Source organism: Cryptomeria japonica, chromosome 2 (assembly GCF_030272615.1).
Source record: "Cryptomeria japonica chromosome 2, Sugi_1.0, whole genome shotgun sequence".
In the NCBI taxonomy this organism is placed as follows: Eukaryota; Viridiplantae; Streptophyta; class Pinopsida; order Cupressales; family Cupressaceae; genus Cryptomeria; species Cryptomeria japonica.
This window is the reverse complement of record NC_081406.1, coordinates 48,659,742-48,682,746: the sequence shown is the minus strand read 5'-3', so window position 1 is coordinate 48,682,746 and position 23,005 is coordinate 48,659,742. Positions and strand designations below refer to the sequence as shown.

The 23,005-nt window shown below is 36.5% G+C and overlaps 1 protein-coding gene across 2 annotated transcripts in view; it reads right to left on the bottom strand.

The window, feature by feature from the left end:
- Nucleotides 1–7,161: 7,161 nt before the first annotated feature.
- LOC131046193 (cyclin-dependent kinase D-2) overlaps nucleotides 7,162–23,005 on the bottom strand; it is a 50,776-nt gene continuing 34,932 nt past the window's right edge. For both annotated transcript variants that reach the window (XM_057979868.2, XM_057979869.2), the window contains 3 exons: nucleotides 8,401–8,636; nucleotides 8,005–8,280; nucleotides 7,162–7,815 (listed from right to left, as the gene is read on the bottom strand). In XM_057979868.2, the coding sequence (XP_057835851.2) occupies nucleotides 7,683–7,815; nucleotides 8,005–8,280; nucleotides 8,401–8,636 (645 nt within the window). In that variant the 3' untranslated portion in view covers nucleotides 7,162–7,682. The remainder of the gene's footprint in view (nucleotides 7,816–8,004; nucleotides 8,281–8,400; nucleotides 8,637–23,005) is intronic.

Sequence of the window (23,005 nt, the reverse complement as noted above, 5' to 3'; positions counted from 1 at the left end):
ATAATTATAAGTTCTTACATTTTTATGCTTACCTGATCTTGTATTGTAAATTTCTTCTATGATTTTGTTATCATCTTGAAGCAAATTCATATCTTCAAAGGCCTTATTTAATTTCTTGCACATATTTTGGTAGGTTGGTTCAATTCATATATTATTCAATAGACATAACACATAAGATGGTTAAAAAAGATTGTGGCCAATATGTTTTATCATCTTTAGTCTTGCAATGTCTTATGGGGTGGACTCTTATCCATTACTTCTAAACTTAAACGACTTATATTCCACACTTGGTCTTAATGGTGGAGTTACCATAGCTTAACCTCAGTGCAAACTAAGTGCCTAAAACATGCTCTTTAAGAAGTTCTAATTCAACATTATGAATTTCTAACTACTCTCAAACACATGGAAATCATCTACTCTTCCTATAACTTCAAGATTCCACACACTTCACCTTCAAGTTCTATTTTATCTTCTCCAACCCTTTGCCCTAAAATTTTTGGCTCAACTTCTATTAATAGTTTTTTGATGCTTTAAAGGTTTCTCTTAAGTGATTTTATTACTCTTGTTATAAAGGAGTCTATGTCTCAACGAAGGCTTTCCTTATCTAGAGGAGGATCTATAGATTCTTTGCACCAAACTTGGTTTGCAAGGTTGACCCATGCATAGTCTTGTAATAGAAGGTGCCTTAATATTGCCACCCACTTTTCATTTGTTTAGGTATTTATAGTGGTTTGAATATTTTATATCTTTTTCTCTAACTACAACTTCAACACTCTAACTTGTGCTTCTTGGTGAACTTCAACATTGGATTTGTACTATTGGAGTCTCTTTGACTACCTCTCATAGTCTTCTTGTATATTCTTTTTCTCCAATCAATCTTAAAAATCACCCAATCTCTAAACTTGACCAAACTATGATCAATTCACTCCTTTATTAGCATAGTGACATCATTACCAAGATATCAATAAATATCATTCTTAATCCAACATTACCATTATAATCATCACTCACATATCTAATGTTTAACTTGTAAAGTGCAAAATCTTTTTCTTTTTCTTTTTCTTTTGTCTTTTTTTGCTTCTTATTGTGTTGTGTCTATATCAATCCTTGTGGCTTGTTGTGGTATAATATTTTTCTATATTGTGGTGCCTTATGTTGGTGTTGGAAATAAGCCACACCCGAACTGACGATGGACTAGTCCAAGAGGGGCCAACAGCTCAGTGGTAGAGCACTCCAGTAGCATATGGAAGGTCCTAGGTTCGAGTCCTAGTTGGTCCATGTCTCAACATTGTATCAAAGCCAAGTCCAGGCTAGGAGCCCCAAGCACACGAGAGGTGTGGCTTAAGGGGGGGTGTTGGTGTTGGAAATAAGCCACACTCGGACCGACAATGGACTAGTCCAAGAGGGGCCAGTAGCTCAGTGGTAGAGCACTCCAGTAGCGTATGGAAGGTCCTAAGTTCGAGTCCTAGCTGGTCCATGTCTCAACATAGTATCAAAGCCAGGTCCAGGCTAGGAGCCACACTCAAACCGACAATGGACTGGTCTAAGAGGGGCCAGTAGCTCAATGGTAGAGCACTCCAATAGCGTATGGAAGGTCCTAGGTTTGAGTCCTAGTTGGTTCATGTCTCAACACCTTATGTCATGTTTCTACATATTGTTGGTGTGAATATGGTGTTTTACCTAAGTAGTTTGTCTAAAAAGTCTTATTCACACATTAAGTTTACTTAGATCTTACAAATCATTCTATAATTCTTAGTTGTCTTGATGGGATCTTATCTTATCTCATTTACTTCTTGTGTGATAGGTCATTTAATATCTATTATGTTGGATGTCTCATGTTATAGTTTTAAGACACATGGTATGATCTTGTTCAACCATATCTCTCATACTTGTCTATATAAGCAAGGCCTCTTGTACATTTTGTATCGTAGATCAAAAGATCATTATTTGACTTGAGGCATAGATCATAAGGGTATGTACTATCATTGGTACATTTTTTATCATTGTATATTATTGGCATCCTTAATCATAGCAAGCTATTTTGCAACCATACTCTCTTGTGGAAGGTTTTTTTAGTTTTGCCGCTAATATTGGGGTATGTGATCTAATCTTCAGGTCCTATGGTATTAGAGCTCTAGATTTTGCAAACTCCTCAAATATGAGGTTGATTTGGGAATGAAATTATTTTAGTGCATTTTGGTACAAAACGAACCTCACCATTGAGTCCAAAAGAATTTTTTTTTTAAATCATTTTGAAAACCAAAAAAATAGGCATTTTTTAGGTTGACAAACTTTGTTGGTTGGCAATTCATACAATCCATACAAATCATACCATACAGTATCCAGTCTGAAACAACAATCAATAGAAAAGTTAGAATATTCACTGCACGATGTTGGTGTAGTTTTTCTCTATGCCACATGACATTTAAATTTGATGGTTGATTGATTGTCACAATAGTGTCACTCGGATGCCACTTATTTAGCACCATCAACGTTGCCCACCAAGTATTAGTGTGTGGCCCCTCTTTGTCCTCAAGCACTAATTGGGCAATTTTGTTTTGGGCCATAAATTTTGACTTAGGTATTGGATTTTGGTGAATGAGATATCATTGAAAAGTTAGTTTTGAGCTCTTTCTAATCGTGCAGGTTTCATTATCATATTTTACTATCGATGAATTTAATTGTTGTTTGAAGTTAGATCTCTATTTTGAATCTTTGAGCTTATAATGTTTTGCTAGTTTATCCAATTTTCATGATTCCTTTGGCATTGGAAAGGTATTAAGAATCTCTATCATTGTGTGCATGCACTTTTTCCAAATTCGGCCCCAAATACATTGTATTCTATGTTTTGCATATATCACATTGTGACTAATTACTTAATCATCTTGACTCTTGTAGAGGCTTTTTCCCTTTTGGAAAGGCTCCATTTATAGTATCTAGCATATTTGGGAGTTTTTATTTGTGGTTGAGAGTTTTTCGTCTTTGTAAATTTGGAGATTTATCTTGGTCGTTATGGGTTTTTCATTTCATCCTTTGATAAATTTGAAAAGGAGAAACTATAAACAATAGAGAGATGACATCATAAAACATCTATTTTGGTAGATTTGTATGGTCTTGTTCCCCCTTTTAGTACACCTAGTAAGAAATTTGTTTGGAATTGCAAAAGGAATCATGTCCTATGAGTAATTACTATGCATGTTGATTTTGCCTTCTTGAAGTATATTATTCACTTTAAGTGTCCTCATGCTCTTTAAACTAAATATGGGAGATTTATGGAGATCTCAATACTCATCCATTCCCAAATGATCATATTTCAGATAGTCTTGTGCCTATTCATTTTTTAAAAAGGATACCATATGACTGAGACTATTTGAAAGTTTGATTCTTTGGATGCTTTGAATCTAGATGAGGGACAAGGTTTCTTCAAATGCTCCTCCTTTAGAGATGGTTTTGGTTCCTTCACCTTCAATGGTTCCTTGTGAAAAGTCATTGAATGAGGCTCCCATCATTTCTAATTAGTAGGACCATCAATCTTTTGTTGCTCCATCAAAGTTTAGAGTCGCTTCTTTGAGAGCTTCTAGTGATTCTTTGCAATAGATAAATCGGTCTTTAAGATATATCCTTGTTGGATGATTACTTGATGGGTATTTTAGACTTGTTCGGGGATTATTAAATTAGAAATTTGGATGACACATTTGAGGGGTCATCTCTCCTCTTTGATGACAATCATTACACTACTATTGTCAAATCATCATTGTCTTTCAAGCTTGTTCGACATCAAATTTTACATAGTCCCGGTTTGTCACCTTCTACATTGATTATGCATCATCATCTTTCTTGGACAAGGCAATACAAACAAATTTCAAAGACATCTTCATGCTTCTATCTACCAATTATTATCCAGAGTAGGAAGAATTTTTGCATTTGTACTTGGTTTTGTTTCTTCCCTCACAAGTGCAACTTAGGGAGGAATAAGCCAATGCAAATGATGCAAATAATGTATGGATGCAAGGATGGGTCTCTAGTGTGAGGCCATTTTTAAGCTAAGATTTACAAATGATCTCTCACAAATTGAAAAAGGGAGAAAAACTCTGGGAGAAAACTTTGGGAGAAAAGAGAGAATACAAGAAACGGTCATGTATATGTGATGAATGGAGGACTCATCAATACCCCTAAGGACTACATCCATCATAAAGATACAATTGATTACCCCCAAATGAGGGAAATGGAGACTGTGTAAGCCTCCCATAATGTGTATTTTTTTACAAAAATGGTAAATGCTTGAAGACAAATGATGATCCAAGCAATCTCATGGGTGTGTACTATCATTGATACATTGTTGATCATTGTACATTATTGGCATCCTTAATCTTTGCAAACTATTTTGCAACCATACTTTCTTTTTGTTTCACACATGATCCTGGGGTGTGTTAGCTAATCTTCAACTTCTACACTTTGTTTTTCTTTATTGAGATATTCTTTACAACATGTGGCAACATTGTCATCATAGTTTTTCATATCATGGTGCACCTTGTCCTATATTAAAGAAAACATCGAGTTGCTCCAAATAGTTAGAACTGGGTGCGAAATCCATAGCTTGTACAACAAACAAACAATTTATTATCATTTCCAAACCATTCATCACATCCATTCATCATCAAAATTTATATTTATCATCTATTCAATATGCACGTCCATATACATTTTACACCATCACTTCTACCATTGATTTAATCCCTTCATATTTCAGCTAACTAATTGTGTTCCACCTTTCAAGAACCCACTTGTATTTGTAATAAAATCCTCTCTTAAGGAGGCATCCCTAATCCATTCGCATCAGTTAGGGGATCTTCATTTACTTTTTTTGAAATACCATTGCTTCTTTAAATATCAACGATGTTTCAAAGAGTAGCAACATAATAGGCACCTAAAATTTATCACACCAATCCAATACATGTAATATAGCAGTTAAAGCATTTGCTTGGTAAAACCAACACCAAGGTTCAAGTCCCCATTGGGCTACTATGCTTGCAAACTTTGTGCTTTCGCTGGGCTGGTCAGCTCGCGGATTTGAACAACAATAGTACTTGGCACCTTAAAAAGTGTCCATTACTAAGCAAAAAAAAAACATCACTAATTGACAAAATTATTTTTTATTTAGTGAATTAATCCATTCTCCCCATTTATTCAAAATAATAAATTAAAAATTAATTAATTTTTCATTTTCTCCGTTTATTTAAAATAAAGAAATAAATTCAATTATTCACATGATCATCCACAATTATTAAATAAGAATCAAATCACTTGCATCTCAACCGTCCATCCAACAATAAATCTCACCCATTCATAAAATGTGACCTTAAAACCCGCCTAATTAATCAAATCTATTCTCTTAATTTATTCAAAATAAATTTAAAAATTAGTTAATTGATTCATTTTGTCATTTATTTAAAATAAATAAAGAAATTCAACTAGTTAATTACATCTATTCTCTTCATTTATTCAAAATAAAATTAAAAATTAATTAATTGATTCATTTTTGTCATAAATTCAACTAGTCATTCACAATTACTAAATAAAAGCATCCAAAATCATCTCAACCATTTATTTAACAATGAATCTCAATCATTCACGTCCTCCTTTGAAAATCTATAAATGTACCCTCCATCCTTCAACAAATCATCAACCACAAGCTTGATAAGTACATGATGTTGAAATCTTGCACGAAATTTGAGCAACCACAATCCATGAGCAAATCTACTCAACGAAGGAATGATTCACTTGGTACGTGAAAGTAAAATCATTTGATAAGGTCTTCTTTATATGATCCATCGACGGATAGGTAGGTTTAGAATGAAGAGCTTTATAGTATTTCAATTTCTTTGTTTATTCTAAATTTTAACATTTAGAATTCCTTAAAAAATTCAATGAAAGGGCACTAAAAGGTGAAAAGCCCAAAGCAAGAAATTATATTAATCAATTTTCAAACCTTCTATCAAATATTTATAGTTGTATGATAAGTAGGTTTCATTTTTATGTGATTGTAACATAAATACACAGTTGTGTTATGATTGGATTAATCCAAAAAACTCTTACATAGATACACAGTTGTGTTATGATTGGATTAATCCAAAAAACTCTTACATAGATACACAGTTGTGTTATAACACATTACATGCTTCAAAAGCTTTGGTAATAAGGAATGAGATTTTAGTGAAAAGTCCACAATGACGGATTACATTTATACTTCTTACCCCTACTAATAAAAAGATTAAAAGTATACACATGATTTAATTAAAATGAAGTTGCATTGGTAAGAATTGTCTGACAATAATTACTTGCAAGATATTTCACTATTTCAAAAACTATGACAAAGGACAGAGAGGCTGGAGGTTGAAAATTCCCCTGATAAATGTTTTAAAATGCTTGTGTTATGTAGGTCCCTTGGTGATTTTAACATACAATAGATGATTAGATGGCATTTGTTTTCATCATATATTTAGTTAGAACTGTAAAATAATGCTGACTTATGAAGGCATTACATGTTACAAATGTTTCGTCAATGATTAAAGACACAACGCTGATAAGATCAATGAGCTAGTTCACATTCCTTTTTTCTCCCCGCAACTTGCAAATGCGTCAAGTATTTGTGTGGGTGACCTTCCTTGTACCACTTTTGTATGAACCAAATATTTGCTTGTACATCCCTAAACAACATAGGGTTCTTAAACAAGTCAAAATCCTCTGTGACAAATGAGTGTCCTCCATACACGAGTTTCCAAGGATGCACTTAAAAGGAAGTGAGCATTTATTTGCATGTGGATACCTTGCATACCAAGGTATTCTTTCTTTTATTCAAGACATTTAACAACTCAGTATATGCACAACAATCAATGGATGACAGCCAAAAACAAAACAGTAACCATTCCGCTTTCATACCCTTTCCATAAGGCACAAGAATTCAGAGATGAGCCCATCAAGGAGGGGAACTAAATATTCCATCTTGTTCAATTAATTAAAAGGTAGCAATTTTTATTTAATGTAGGTTGCAAATCCAATGCACAAGTCAGGCTTGATTTAGGGTTACAGTATGAACAATGAACCTTTGACCAGTCCAACTGTAACATGTTACAATGACAGATTTATGCTAATAAAAAAATATAAGATGGAAAATTGTTATTTCAATTGTCATTCAACTAATGAGCTCTGTTTATTATTTTACTTTTCCACTTTCCAAAATTACATGGTCCAGAAGCCTTTCTAATGAGAGAGGCTGGAAGGTGAAAAGCCCAAACCGGTGGATTACAATCACTATCCTTTGCCCTTCTAACAAACGCTTATAATTCTATGCTAAGCACGTCCCCTTCTCTTGTAATTTTGACATAAATTCACAACTGTGTTGTGATCGGATTAATCCTAAAAAATTGTAAGACAAGATGACTTACAAGGTATTGCATGCTTCAAAAACTCTTGAACAGAGATTTGCGGATGAAAAGTCCAACGCAATGGATTACATTCATCATTTCTCGCCCCCACTTATAAAAGGTTAAAGGTGCTTGTAATTTAAGATAATATACATGATTAGATTGGATTTGGGTCAATCTCACATTGGGATCTCAGATATCCTCATGAAAAAGGTGGCGTAGAACTTGTTCTCTGTCCAACAACAAATCAACTGACAGTTATGAATACCTCCCTCTTTTGGTACTATGTGGATGTGGATCCAAATCGAATCCACTTTCATTCTCTCGTGCACACTCATCCAATGCAGCAGCCACATCCATTGTTTTCCTCTTTAAATGTTTCTTACCAGACCTAAAGAGTCAAAAATATAGCTGTTAAAACAGAGGAGAGTGACACAAAAATCCCAGGAAAAAAAGAGTAAATCCTTGGGAAAACATGACAAATATATATAGCATCCATTTTCTAATGAATCATCTAAACAGGACAGCAGGAAAAATGGAATATGAGGATAGAAGCTACAGATAATACTACAATACATACTCGGTTATTCTTGACTTGGGAGGGTACGCTTCACGAAGTTTATCTGCTGGTATGTCAAATGGATTTGTTGTTGCTCCACTTGCAGATTCAGAAATTTGCATTGACTCTTTTCCAGTCGACTCTCCTGGAAAGAGCATAACTCGTCTTACCTTAGAAGGAGAAAGCAATACCGGAGCATTAGGAGATGCCGGCACTGGAGGCATAGATTGGTTTACAGCCTTGGATGGCTTTGGAAGCAAATCAGGTCTTGTGGAAACTGGTGCTGAAGAAAAATATCTGCATAGGCAAATGCTCAAGATTAGTTCAAAACTTTGAAATTTTGCATATTTAAATCAAGCAATGAGGTCTGTGTTTCTCCTTCCATGGAAATTCAGCACCACAATATAAAGCAAAGACCTGTGCTCTAATGCTTGCTGCGCAGAAATCCTCTGTTTTGGATCGAAGGCAAACATCTTTGACAACAGGTCCAAGGCATCTTCAGTGGCCATAGGAAATAAGGAACGTAGAGGTTGTGCAGGAACCTGTTGGAATTCAACAAAATCTGGAAGAGCATGCACGTCCGGCCATTGTGATGGTTTAGGAGTTCCAAAGGCTGCAAAAATCTTACCTAGCTGGTCAAGATCACCATTACCCTGTAGGCACACTTTAATCAGAAAATTGTGAAAGCCCAATAATACAAGTCAATAGCTCTTTAATCTCTGTGCATACAGATAGTCAAATCAGAAATAAAGCTACATCAACACACGTAAAATAGATAGAGAGTAATAACATGAATGAAAATCAAGTTTGATACCTGAAAATATTACAGATAAATAAGCAGAAAATAACAATACATTACTCCTTGTACCGCTTCCAAAGTTAGAACCAAATTTGCAACCTGTTATACTATGTTCGTTAAGCTAAAGTCATTTTTGCAGAATTTTGAAGGTAAATTCCAAATTACAAAGGCAATTTCTGACAACTAAGAGCCAAATACCCTAAATTAACATTCAAAAATCCAGCATAAAAAGAAAAAATCAACTAAAACCCTGAAGGTCACATCTCCTTCTGATGTTCATATTTAAGCACAAGCCCACCCTCGCGCACTTCAAGCTCTACCCTAACGTTCACCCAAACATTACTACAGAGATTGGGTGGTCCCTAAAAGGGGAGACTCACAAACTAGTCCTAACTAGGATCCCAGCAATGAAACAAATGTTAGCAAGAAAAAGGGGGAACACAGACCAAAGTTCTGATCCCTGAGCAATTTCTGTATATCATATTTATACCCCAGACTCAGTTATACAAAGGGAGCAAGGAGTTAATCCGAACAGTGTCTCACCTAGTTAATAGAACACTGAAACATAAAACATTCATAAGACATACAGGTTGCATATGAAACTCCGGTATATTTGTATTACCAAAGATTATTCATGTACATTCATAGTATCCTTATACCTCCTTATTACATTATCTATCCTTTACATATCATATATTACATCTCTTTCTCATGTATCTCCTATTATCTCATATCTACTTCATACATCCTCATACTCTGTTACATTACATCTTCTGCTATACAAATATATATATAATGGGACATGACCCATTCATAACACTCATAATCTAGATGATGTCCCTTCAGTTTGAGCTCTGCAAGATCTTTGTGATAAGTGCAGTAGAACCTGTGGCAACTGTATCTGCTCAGCTACTTTCTTTCCAACACCCTCCAAAGATTTAAGGATCAACTTAGCTGCCAAGGTAATACCTTGAAGTTTAAGATCTTTTAGGCCCAAGCACCCATTCTCTATTGATAACAGTACCATTTCCTATCAACAGCGTACCTCTTTTTATTACCTTTCTCATCTTACCATGAAAAGCCTTAAATTATCTTCTATATTGTATCAACTTAACAATTCCAAAAGATTGAAATGGGCCTATAACAAATATGGAAAGAGGAGAGAAAATTTTGACAAACTTGTACTCTGCTGAATAATGAAAGAAAGTTTCCTCACCATTTCATATCTTTATTTTTCAATTTTTTGGAAAATCCATTCCCACATCTTTGAGGGAGGTGTCCACAACAAAGGGAATCACAAGTATCTTACAATCTTATTTGACCCCACTCCATTGATCAAACCAATTAGAAGGAGAATACTTCTAGGTTAATACCATGGATTTAATATTAGAACTCATTGGTCCTAAGAAAGTAGTATTTACTAAGTCGATTGATTGCATTACCAAAGTTCTCTTCCTCTAGTTTAGGAAATAGCGGTCTAACATCTGCAAATCGAATGTTTCTCACTTCACTATATCAAGAGTGAAATAGCTTTGACAAGTGGACCTAAAGAGGTCTCTCTTAATAGATAATGCAGTGCCTCAAAAGCAATGACAAACAGAGCAAGAGCCAATGGATACCTATCTTATGGACCTCTAAAGGGCGAAGGGAAAGGGTTAAGTAAGTTCATTGATTTCAATCCACGCAAAAGCATTTCTACCATACTCTAAAAGATTTCAATAAAGCCTAAAGCTTCCATTACCATGACAACGAAAGGCCGCTCAATCCTATCATATGCAATTTCAAAGTCCATAAGGATCATGCATACATCCTAATTAGTGGACCTTGCCCAATCTAAACCCTCCTAGTTGGTCACGAGATTTTCCTGAACATATCATCTTCAACAAACCATGTTTGGGTTGGAGAGATTGAGAGAGCATAGTAAAGAGCCTCATTGCTAGTAGTTTGGTCAATATCTTGTATGAGACACTGAGAAGGGTGACGAACCTCAATTCTTTGATATAAATTTTGTCCCCATCCTTAAGAGTTACTTTTATAACCCCCTTATTTTTATTGTTTTCCAAGAGACCCCTTCTGTAGGGCTTCTTATATACTTCCACAAAATCAGAAACAACCCAATCAAGATTAGAATTGTAGAACTAAAGAGGTAGACCATCAACACCAAGAGATTTTCAATTTCGACATAAATTAAAGACCCTACAAAACTCTTCAATAGTCATTTCCTTCTCAAGGTCACTAGCATCCTCCCTGCTCAATTTCTTGAAAACAATTCAAACAAAACTATCAAGCCCCTGCACCTTCTCTATTGTCATACTCAACAGAAAATATATCTCTATAGAAGCATCTGAAAAACTTCTTAATCTCATCAAGATTGTTGGATAGACAACTCCTAATCTCAATATAACCAATCAACTCTCTAGCAAATTTTGCCTTTAAAAACTAGTTCATCTTGGCTCTATTCTTGGCCCCTTGAGCAGCAACGCTCTGAAGGCATCTTATCTTATGTTTCGTGACTATCAATTCACTCTATGAGGGAGCATTCTCAAGACCCTTTCCTAAGAGGCCTTTGGATTTTATTAGATGCTATTCATGGGACTTCACACATCTTCTATCTCATGCTTTATTTTTCCCATAGTAGCAATGTAATTTTTTCCAACCAAGCATCAACTTATTCCAGAAACCCATGGTAGACTAAGAGGAGAGAATAAGCTTATTACTGTTTCCAAAAGTGATAAATCCCATTTTTGCAGTATTTTTAAGCTAATAAGTTGACATTCAACTTGCAAAGGCTCCCTTTAAAGCTAAGTTGTTGGTCCTAGTACAGGGATGGGTATGGGTTTGAATTGCCAATACAACAACTTTTTCCCTTGGCTGCATCAGTGATTTGTCAAATGTCAATACAAAATGAAGAACACAATCAATATTCAGTAAACTAAAGAACTCACAATTTGTTGAATTTGCATACAACATTTACACCACTTACAAACATAAATTATAATTTTTAGTGTCGGTAAACAGATTTGTCTTTATGAAAATTAATTAATTTTTAACTCTATTTGCCCAATTGATAAAGACATTTAAACACCCCCAAAAGTTGGAGAGATCACCACTTCATTGGTGATCTTCCTCTACATTTGAGAGGAGCAGCTCCATCATATGATATAATGAAAGTGAAAGCTAACATCTGTGCATAGCCATGACACAAATGCGGTGGTAAACTTAAAATAAAGGGTATGAAGACAAATGACGCACAGATCATTCACTCCATACCCACAAATGATAATCAGGAGAATGAACAACAATACTTTTCCAAATGAGATATTTAGAATTCACAGATACCATAATAGATATAATCATAACCAGATATAACAGAAGCACCAAAGGAAGATTGTTAATTCACACACAAGAAAATTTACAATCAAAAGAAAAACAAACAAACACAGATTCAAAATATCTCCTTATTCCTACGCTGAAAATCAGAGCTCGAAAACTCTACATTCTCTGCATTAATGACCATGCTGGAAAAATATTACAATTTGCAGAGCAATCGGATTATATTCCATTGCATTGGACTCATGTATATATATATAGTATATACACAATAATATGGAGAGAACCTGTATACATTCCAATATTGACAGGTTCAATAAATTCCAAAAATATGTTATGAAACAACAACAAAATTAAAACAATCAAACAAACCATACCCTACGTTATACTAGCAGACAATAACAAATCAAACTCACGGATAAAATGATGGACTATGCCAACATTCGCCCCTTATTACATCATTTATTTAAAGCACTAATAAGAGTCTTCAAAACTTTCAAACTTCACACATGCAAGAGGCTTGGTGAAGATATCAGCATGTCGTTCCTGTGTGGAGCAGAATTGAAGCTGAATGTTGTTTTGGTGAATATGTTCTCGAATGAAGCGACACTCAACTTCAATATGCTTGGTCCGTTCATGTAACACTAGATCACGAACAATCTTGAGAACACTCTGATTAGCACAATAGAGGACCGTAGGTTGGTCTTGTGGTACCCCCAATCCTTCTAGTATGTGACGTAGTCAAACTGCTTCACAAACTGCTGCACTTGCTACACGATATTCTGCCTTGGCTAAAGAACGAGTCACTGTGGCTTGCTTCTTACTCCCCCAAGAAATAGATCCTGAACCTAGGAAGAAAACAAATCCAGAATTGGATTTTCTATCATCAAATGAACCTGCATAGTCTGCATCTCTGTACCTCGTCAAGAAGAATCGATCATTCCTTTTATATTCCAAACCATGATCCATTGTACCATGTATATACCTTAAGACCCTTTTTGTTGCATTCCAATGGGGCATTTTTGGTTCTTGCACGAATCTTGATAGATCATAGAAGCAAACATCTGGAAAAAATCGCGATTAATCAGGAATTGAGGACATGCCCGATTTTTTCCCCCAAAAAATTGGTAAAAATCAGTCAACTGCAGTCAACGATTTTTTCGTTGAAAATCACCAAAAAATCATGATTAAAACCCGATTCTAAAGGCAAAAAAGGGCGAAAAATCGCAACGGAAAAAGCAACCCTAAACCGCGTGAAAAAAACGGCGATATTTTTGCCCGCGTTTTCTTTAAAGTCTGCGGAGAGCACACATCGATCCATACAAGTCAACGGGGGCAGCAAGTCGAAGATATTTAGGTGGCTTTGGTCTTCTAAGAAACCTGTAAGTCGAGAGCAAGAGCAAGTCTTTTGAGAAATTTCCCCGGAGCAGCATTATCAGGTTTTTACGTTTTTTTTTTATCAAAGTTTTTGTTTATTTCCATTTGTTTTTTTCAATGTCTGTCTCTATTTATGAACTTCCATATTATAGTTCTCTATTAGGAGCGACTATGAACCCACTACCCTGGCTTTCCCTTTGGACTATACATCTTATCATGTAATACCATCTCATAGGAGTATATAATATATATGGTATTTAGCTTCGTTTAGTTTATGAAATTTTATTTACAGTTTAGTTTAGTATATGATATTTTATTTGCAGTTTAGTTTACGTCAAATTGGAATTGTATCTTCAATATTTTAAAATATCTCTCTTCAAAATTTTGCTCATAGCTTAACTATGCCACCAAATGGCCTGCACTTCCTTGTCAAGTTGTCAACTATCAAATATGGAATAAATACATACACTTATCCAAAATGTTTTAGCAACACCCTTAAACAAGTCATATGAAAAAGTTTGCTCCAATACCAACTGATCAGTAATCAACTTAAATATTCTTGTATAAACTCACCAACACTGATTTTTACCTTTTTTACTTGTGTGCTGATCAAATGCAATATACTAATATACTACTGAAGTCAACACTCCTAAGGCCAAAATCGATATTTTTTGCATATGGGAAAAGACCAGCAAAGTGGGTTTATGATTCCATTATCATCTTGGAAGTTTTACAAGCCAATTACTTAAGGACCCTTCAAACGCATTGTGGATCTTCTGTAGAACTTCCACAGCTTACCAGCTTGCATTCTGAGGAAGACTTGCTTAATCCTCATGCTTGACTGCTGCAACAGTCATCTTCTACATGTCACCGATGCAGGAATTGATGATTCAACAAATTGAATTACTTGTACATGACTTAAATGGGTATATTCATGCTTACAAGAAACATAAGCATTTGAAGCTTTCTTTCTTTTATGTAGTCTAAAAGCCTTCACAATTGTCTTTTAGGTCAAGTCATAACATTTGATTGTAGTCATAAAAACTCATATCTTTAAAAGTATCAATTGAAATTGTTGAAAGACTGAACTAAAATGTTTTTGCAGAACTGATTCTTGATCACAATGCCACATCAAAAAGACTTTGCGTGGACACATTGCACAGCAGTTCCTGGTAGCACGAAGGTCAAGTGCAATTGGTGTCTAGAAGAGATCAGTGGTGGAATTTATCGTTTCAAATGGCATTTGTCCAAAGAACGAGGAAATAACACCATGATATGCAAAGCATGCCCTGCAGATGTCTCGTATCAAGCAAAACAATCTCTTGACGAGATTGCTGAGAGTAAGGCCAAAAAGGCAAGAATTGGGGTTGAACTAGGCTCTAGTTCTGCAGATCCCAGGACGAACCATTTGGGTGAGGAGGATGGTGAAGATGGGAGTTTTAGGGAATGTGGGTCAACACCTAACTCTATAGCACGTAGACCAAACACAGGTGGAGGAAACATCAATACTTTCTTCCAACCTCGTACTACACCAGGATCACAAACCACTTTGGAGAGTACAGGATGGAAGAAAACTGTCACTGAACAGGCAAAGAAGGCAATTGGTAATTTTTGGTACTCCTCTCACATGGCATTCCATGCTTCCAAAAATCCAAATTGGCAACCCATGGTAGATGCTATTGCAGTTGTAGGACCTGGGTTTCAAGTCCCATCTTACGAGTCATTGAGGGTTGGTATGTTGAAAGATGCAGTAGAGGATGTTCAAGATGTTGTTAAACAACATCGGTTACAGTGGGCTAGGACTGGTTGCAGTATCATGTCAGATGGTTGGACAGATAGAAGGAACCGAACTCTCATTAACTTCCTTGTCTCTTGTGAGATTGACACTGTTTTTCTGAAATTTGTGGATGCATCTGATATGATGAAATCCACAAATGCGTTGTTTGAGATGTATGACGTGGTAGTTACAGATATAGGGCCACAAAATGTGGTTCAATTTATCACAGACAATGCTACTACTTGTGTTGCTACAGGGAGACTTCTGACAGATAAATACCCTTACATGTTTTTTACACCATGTGCAGCACATTGCCTTGATCTAACCCTAGAGGACATTGGAAAAATTGAATGGGTTAAGGCGGCATTTCAGAAGGCTCACAAGGTTACCAAATTTGTTTATAATCACACGAGGGTTTTGGCTATAATGCACTCTTTCACAAGAGGCAAGGAGCTAGTTCGACCAGGGGTGACAAGATTTGCAACATATTTCCTTGCATTACAAACATTATGTGAACAAAAAGGTAATTTGAGGCGAATGTTTGTTTCAGCTAAGTGGATGGAGTCTGGCTTCACAACTCAAGCAAATGGCATAGCAGTGGCAGAGTATATGTATTCTACCACCTTTTGGGAATCTATTGAACAGATTGTAGAATTTTCAGAGCCTTTAGTAAAAGTCTTGAGACTAGTGGATGGGGAAAAACCCCCCATGGGATATGTGTATGAGGCCATGGATAGGGCCAAGGAGGTGATAAGGAGTAAGATGGAAAATAACAGGGATAGGTATATGTCGTTGTGGGACATAATTGATAGGAGATGGGATGGACAAATGCACACTCCTCTCCATGTTGTGGGACACTTGCTTAATCCCTTGTTATTCTATAAGACTGACTTCATGGAAATTGATGCTAAGATCAAACAAGGCTTCTTCAAGTGCATGGAAAAAATGTTTCCTGACTTGGAAAAATTTGATGGGGCTACGATAGAGTTGGAAGTGTACAAGCATTCTAAGGGTTTTCTCTCTTCTAGGGGTGCTATACAAAGCAGGAAGACCATTCAACCAAGTAGACTCTATAAACTTTTGACAATCTCTTTATTTTGCCAACATGCTCAATAAGGCTGACAAGATTATAAGATATTCTCAATCTTACAATATCATCTCCATGTAATGTGTTTTTCAGCTGCATGGTGGGTTTCTTTTGGAGACGAAGTACCAAATTTAAGGTGAATGGCAGTGCGCATTTTGAGCCAACCATGCAGCTCATTGGCTTGTGAGCGTAATTGGAGTGTTTTTGAACACATACATTCCAAGAAACGCAACCGCCTATCACAAAAACGGATGAATGACTTGGTATTTGTTCATAACAACCTCCGCTTGAAGATAAGGAAAGCTCAAGGTGAGAATATATTGTTGCAGTTTTTTAAAGTGTATTCACTATTTATTGTGTTTTTCACTTGTAAGGGAAACACTAATTTCTACATGGGCAAAATCAGGAACTATTGAGGATAGCTTGCCAATTGACCTCGATGAGATATATCCAAAGTGTGAGTTGATTGTTGATGATGATGTTGATGATGATGATGATGTTTATGATGATGATGATGATGTTGTTGATCGTCCACTTGAGACTGAAGATTTTGATATCATGAGGCAAGCCAACTTTGGTCCTCAATGGATTGATCGAATTAGGACAGGCTCTCACTCGAGAGCTTCATCAATAGAGCCTCTTGCCCTCTAACATGTCATTGCCTACATTTGATATTTTGGAATTTTGTACTTAGTTTACAAGTTGACTTTGTTCAAAGTCACAAACTATTACTTAGTTTACATTTTGACAACTATCACCATCTAGATATTATTTATGGTGTAGTATATTTTGTGCAACGTAATCGGTGATAAGAATATAAACAACGGAAATCTATTTCCTGCAATTCATATGTTCAAGTGTCTATTTTATTTGCCTACAATATCTCTATGCTATGGAAATGCCTTAATATATATAAAAAAAAGTAGTTTTTGATTGTTTTTCTACAATTTTTACGTCTTTTTGTAAATCCGATTTTTTCCCGATTTTTTGAAAAAATCTTATACTTTTGATTTGCCGATTAATTCCCCAAACGATTATTGCTTCCTTGTGATAGATAATTAACAGCCAAACTAATGTCTAGTCTAGTTCCTTGTGATAGATAATTAACAGCCAAACTAATGTCTAGTCTATTATAAGTCAGGTAAATCAAACCTCCAATCATCTGACGATAGAGAGTTGCATTCACTTGAGAAGATGTATCAGATGTAGATAACTGCAAACCTAATTCCATAGGTGTAGACATAGGTTTAGAATCCATCATTCTGAATTTCTCAAGCAAGGTCTTAGCATATTTTCTTTGTGATACAAAGATATGGTGATTAATATGCCATACCTCTAAGCCGAGACAATAGTGTAGTAGCCCGAGATCGGTCATATCAAAAGACTTCTTGAGATCATTCTTGGTTGTCTCAACCATTGCTTCTAAGCTGCCTATGATAACTAAGTCATCAACATATACACTAATTATCACAATATCCCCCCATTGATCCTTGAGGTAGAGATTTGGATCATATGGATGCCTAGTGAAACCATGTTGTAGCAAATGTTCATCAATTTTGATATACCGAGCTCTAGGAGCCTGCTTGAGACCACATAAGGACTTAACAAGTTTGCATACCTTTTCTTATTTACCAGGTGTGGCATATCCCTCTGGTTGAGTCATATAGACCTCTTCCTTAAGGTCTCCATTAAGAAATGCACTTTTCGCATCCATTTGGTATAGTTCCCAACTTAATTGGGCAGCTAAAGCAAAAATCACTCTAATTGTTTTAAATTTTGTTGTGGGAGCGAATGTTTCTTCATAGTCTATCCCTTCTTTCCAGGCATAACCCTTGGCTACAAGTCTATCCTTGTGTTTATCTATACTACCATCTGATTTATACTTAGTTTTCAATATCCATTTACATCCAATAGCTTTCTTACCAGGTGGTAGATCAACAAGCTCCCAAGTGTTGTTTTTCATCAGAGATTGATATTTTGCATCCATAGCCTCTTTCCAAGGCTTTGATTCTTGTGCTTCCTGAACATTAGATGGCTCAAAAATCTACAACTAAAGTCATTAAAGCTAAATTTACCTCATTGCGAGCAATGTTGCATGTCCCTGGACCTAAAGTGGAAGTGTCTAGGACTCCATCTAGCTTTGCATCTCGAATGGTACTAGCATACCACTTTGGTAAAGCTTTTGTGACATTGGTGGGTGTTCATTGACTATCAATGTTCCCATCATTTTTACCATCCATGTTGAATATAGGAGCACTATCTGAAGTAGATGATGATGTGGGAGGAGACTCACTCTTCTCATCAAAAATTACATCTCTACTAATGTATATCTTCTTTTGTCTTAGGATCCATAAGGTGATATGCCTTATTAGATTCATTACTATATCCAAGAAGAATACATTGCATTGACTTTTCATCTAGCTTCTTCTTTTTTTATTTAGGTATATGCATATAGACAGTGCATCCAAACACACGAAGATGTGAGATAGAAGGCTTTACCCCTGTCCACGCTTCTTCTGGAGTGATGCCATCAAGGGCCTTGGTTGGTGCATAATTCAAAAGATAAATGGTTATGTGAACAGCTTCAGCCCAATATGCATGCTCTAGTTGAGAATCTTACAACATACTTCAGACCATCTCCACAATGATGCGATTTCTTTGTTCGACAACACCATTTTGCTGAGGTGTGTATGCTGCAATCAATTGACATTGAATTCCATGTTCCTTCAGATATGTGGCGAATTCTGTGTTGGTGTATTTCCCCCCCTTGATCTAAGCAGAGGGCACGAATACAGCGATTCGTAACGAAACTCTTTGAAATAGGAAAAAGCTTCATCTTTATACTACAAGCAAAATACCTACATTTTCCTTGTGCAATCATCAACAAAAATCTGAAAGTACCTCTATCCATTGTGACTAGGTCGCATAGGGCCACATAGATCGGTATGCACCAACTGCAAAGGTTGACTAGCATGATGCTCACTTCGATAGAAGGGTGCTCTATGTTGTTTTCCAACGAGACAGCTGGAACAAACAACGCTTGTCTTCTCAAGTGACGGAAGCCCTTTGGCCATGCTTTGCTTACAAAGTTTTAGCAAGTAACTAGTGCTCAAATGACCAAATCTATGATGCCAAAGCAGATTAAGATCATTGTCCTTAGCCACTAAGGCTTGATTATTAACACTGGTATCAAGCCAAAACATTTTGCCAATCTCAATAGCAATGGCAACGACCTTTTCATTGTTAGACTTAACCTTTGATAAGACAAATCTTTTTATCCAAATTGCTATCAAACTCAATCCTAAGGTTGTGGTCAAGAAATTGAATAAAGAAAGAAGATTTTTGGCAAACCTGGCTCGTACAAGACATTAGTAAGCCTACAACGATTGATGCCAAACTTCAAAGAGATGTCACCAATACCTTTGATTTCATGGGTGGTATCATCTCCAAGAGTGATTGTACCATGATGGGGTTTCAATGTGAGAAACCACTCCTTCTATCCAATCATGTGCTTTGTAGTACCAGAGTCCACATACCATATTGAGTTTGATTGTGAACCATCTTCAAAAATGTGGCCTGAAAGCACGTATTCCTCATCTGGAGAATCTTCGGCTTCAACAACATCGCTTTGTTGTTGTTGTTTGTTCTTCTTCTCCCAAGGTGGTTTGCAACTTTGAAATGGCTTCTTTGGAGGTGGTTTGCTGGATGATCCTTTGTTGAAGGAGTTGTACCAACAATTTTTCACATCATGTCCAACTTGTTCACATATTGGACACTTCTTCTAAGGTCTGGATGAGTTACTAGATTTGATAGGTCCACTGAATTGCTTCATAGGCTTCTTGCCTTTATGACGAGTAGTCATGGCATGATCATCCTAATCATGTTCTTGGCTTATAGACTCTTCTTTCAGGAGTAGATTAACCAACTTCTCAAAAGTGGGTGTTGTCTCAGTGACATTCAAAATTGTCACAAAGACTTTATATCTAGGAGGTAGGGCCTGTAGAACAATAGGCACCAAAAATGCATCATCAATTGCTTTTCCCAATGTTTATAGGGAAGCTCTTAGCTCTACAATCCTTTTGAGGAATGATTCTAACTGTTCTCCATTCTTCACCTTCAAGTTGTGTAGCTAACTCTGCAAATTCAGGATCAGATTCTAATTATTCGCCTCATACATCGTGTTGAGTTTGTCCCATGCATCTTTGGTTGTGGATGAGTTTCCGATGAAAGGCTGAACTTCATCAAACGCACTCAACAAAATGATCAATTTTGCCTTTGTCAAATTGATCAAATTTCTTATGTTCATCAACATCTCTCTTGTGTCTTGTTGTGGTTCCACTGACCATGTCCAAAACTTCCTCAAACTCGAGTTTGAGTTTTGAGTTTGGTTTTCCATGCAGAATAAGTTTCCACGCAATAGCTAAGAATTTGCAAGAAGAAAATTTGGAGAACTTTCTGCCATTTAGCTAGATATAGAGGCTAAGTTGTATTATATCATGACACTCAAGTCAAGACTATGCCGAGGGTAGACAATAAATAAGAATAAAAATAATGCCTTAAGGCACATTTACACAATATTCTAGACAAAAGAGTCATCTCTCCCCAAAAAAATTTATTTAAAAAAATGTATTTTTTCTTTTTCTTTTTCCCTCAAATTATCTGAAAGAGAAAGCCATAGTTTAACATTGTTCTCTCTAAAAATAGATTTCAATTCCTACATCTCACAAATTTTGTTTTGACACAAGTATCACATTTCCAGGAACAACATATATCTCTTAATCGTATCACACCTGCCACCAAAGGCATTATGCTCGGATCATCATCTTGTAGATGATTCACGTAGATCACAGCAAATATTCTTTCTTGTTAACTATTCTAATGCCCACGACTTGGTGGTAAAATACTCGATAGGAGGGACGAGGACTGACATGCCCCCAATCAGAGAGTCACTAAGAAAGGGTGTGATTTGTTAGGAGCAAACACCCGATACATAAAGCAATCAATGTGTAAATTGATATTAGTTATCAATAACAAAAAATGCATATTAACAAAAAGAACTCTCCTAATAAGAGTTGCCACAACAATCAGGAGAAAGATATCTCTTGTCGCTACAACATCAACACTCCCTCTTAGCTAGGGAGTATCTTTCCATATATACTTGTCATGGAGTCTCTCAACATGACATCCACAATGGCTACTCCCATTTGTGGAAAAGAGTTCATCACGAAGTCACTCAACGTGATGTCCACCATGGCTACTCCCATGTGTGGAAAGGAACAAGTGCACAAGTGCCCATGGCTACTCCCAAAGGGTGGATAAACACAAGTACAAGAGAATCATCACGGAGTCTCTCAACGTGATGTTGTCATGGAGTCACTCAACATGTCTCAGAGATGGACAAGGGCTTTCACCTCAAATTTCTCTATCACAGAGAAAGATGCATTAACAAGGGCTTTCACCTTAAATTTCTCCGTCTCAGAGAAAGAGAAAGATGCATTAACAAGAGATAACACAAATCACTGATGTTGAGCCTCCCTCTTAGCAAGGGCTTCAAGTACTAGTATCAACCTTCTGACCTCCTCGTCTAAGGTTGCCTCTGCTAGTTTGTCAGACTCCCCCTGAATATTATTTCCTTCTCTTTGAATAAACTGATCGCAATGACAAGAACCCTCTTTGAGAGATGTCCCCAGTCATCAACTTGGTCTCATGACTGCAAGCATCGAGTTCTTCCTTCCTTGAATGCAGTCTCTTATTGCTTCTTGGTCCGTTTTGGACAAGTTGTAGACCTGCAAGCTTTAGAAAGGTTGCATTAGTCTACATGGCACATGCACATGCCATGAGTGTTTTACCAGTGCCAAAGGGGACCATAAAGCAGCACACCTTGATCGTCCCTATCAACCAAAATCCCCAATTCCTCACACTCCACATTGCCTACAGCATGGTCCAGTCTCACGAGCCTGTAGGACAAGGGCACAGAATAGTGTAGCACTAAGTCTCCGTAAAGCTTAACCTCGGAGCTGCTTTCGTTGATCATGCACTCCGCAAAGCAAATCAACATAGCCTGATCGACCAATGTTGGATGAAAGAACAAGCATGAATCTTCAAAAACCTTTGCTTTCAAGAAACCGCAACAAACACTTCACTACGGGCTGGTTTGAGAATGAACTCAGCCACCAATGGTATTCAGCTTGCACAAAGTCTTTGTCAAGCGCTGAGTGGGCAATTACCAGTAGAAAGCACCATTTTTTATAGTCGGCAAGAATTTTGAGCAAAAGATCTGGTTCAAACTTGAAACACGTTGTTTGAGCGAGTGTGCACAACACCTCTTCAACAACAATGTCAAAATTGCCAACAAAACAGTTCGTTGAGTATCAAATGTCATTACAGTGTGACATGAAGCATGAAGTCACATGAGTGCAATCAGAGAGGTGAGCCTTATTTGAAGTTGTCGTAAACCATGACAAGTACAGAGCATTATCTGCCGAAAAAACTTCCTTACGAACTCCAATTAGGAATCCATTTTGTTATCCCTGCCTTCAACCTTAGTTCATGGTAGCGTGTCGGGCTCCACCACAAATCTAGCGGCTTGCTCTATCACAGCAATATCTTCGGCCAAGCAATAACAGTGTGAACAATGCGATGGTAACAAATC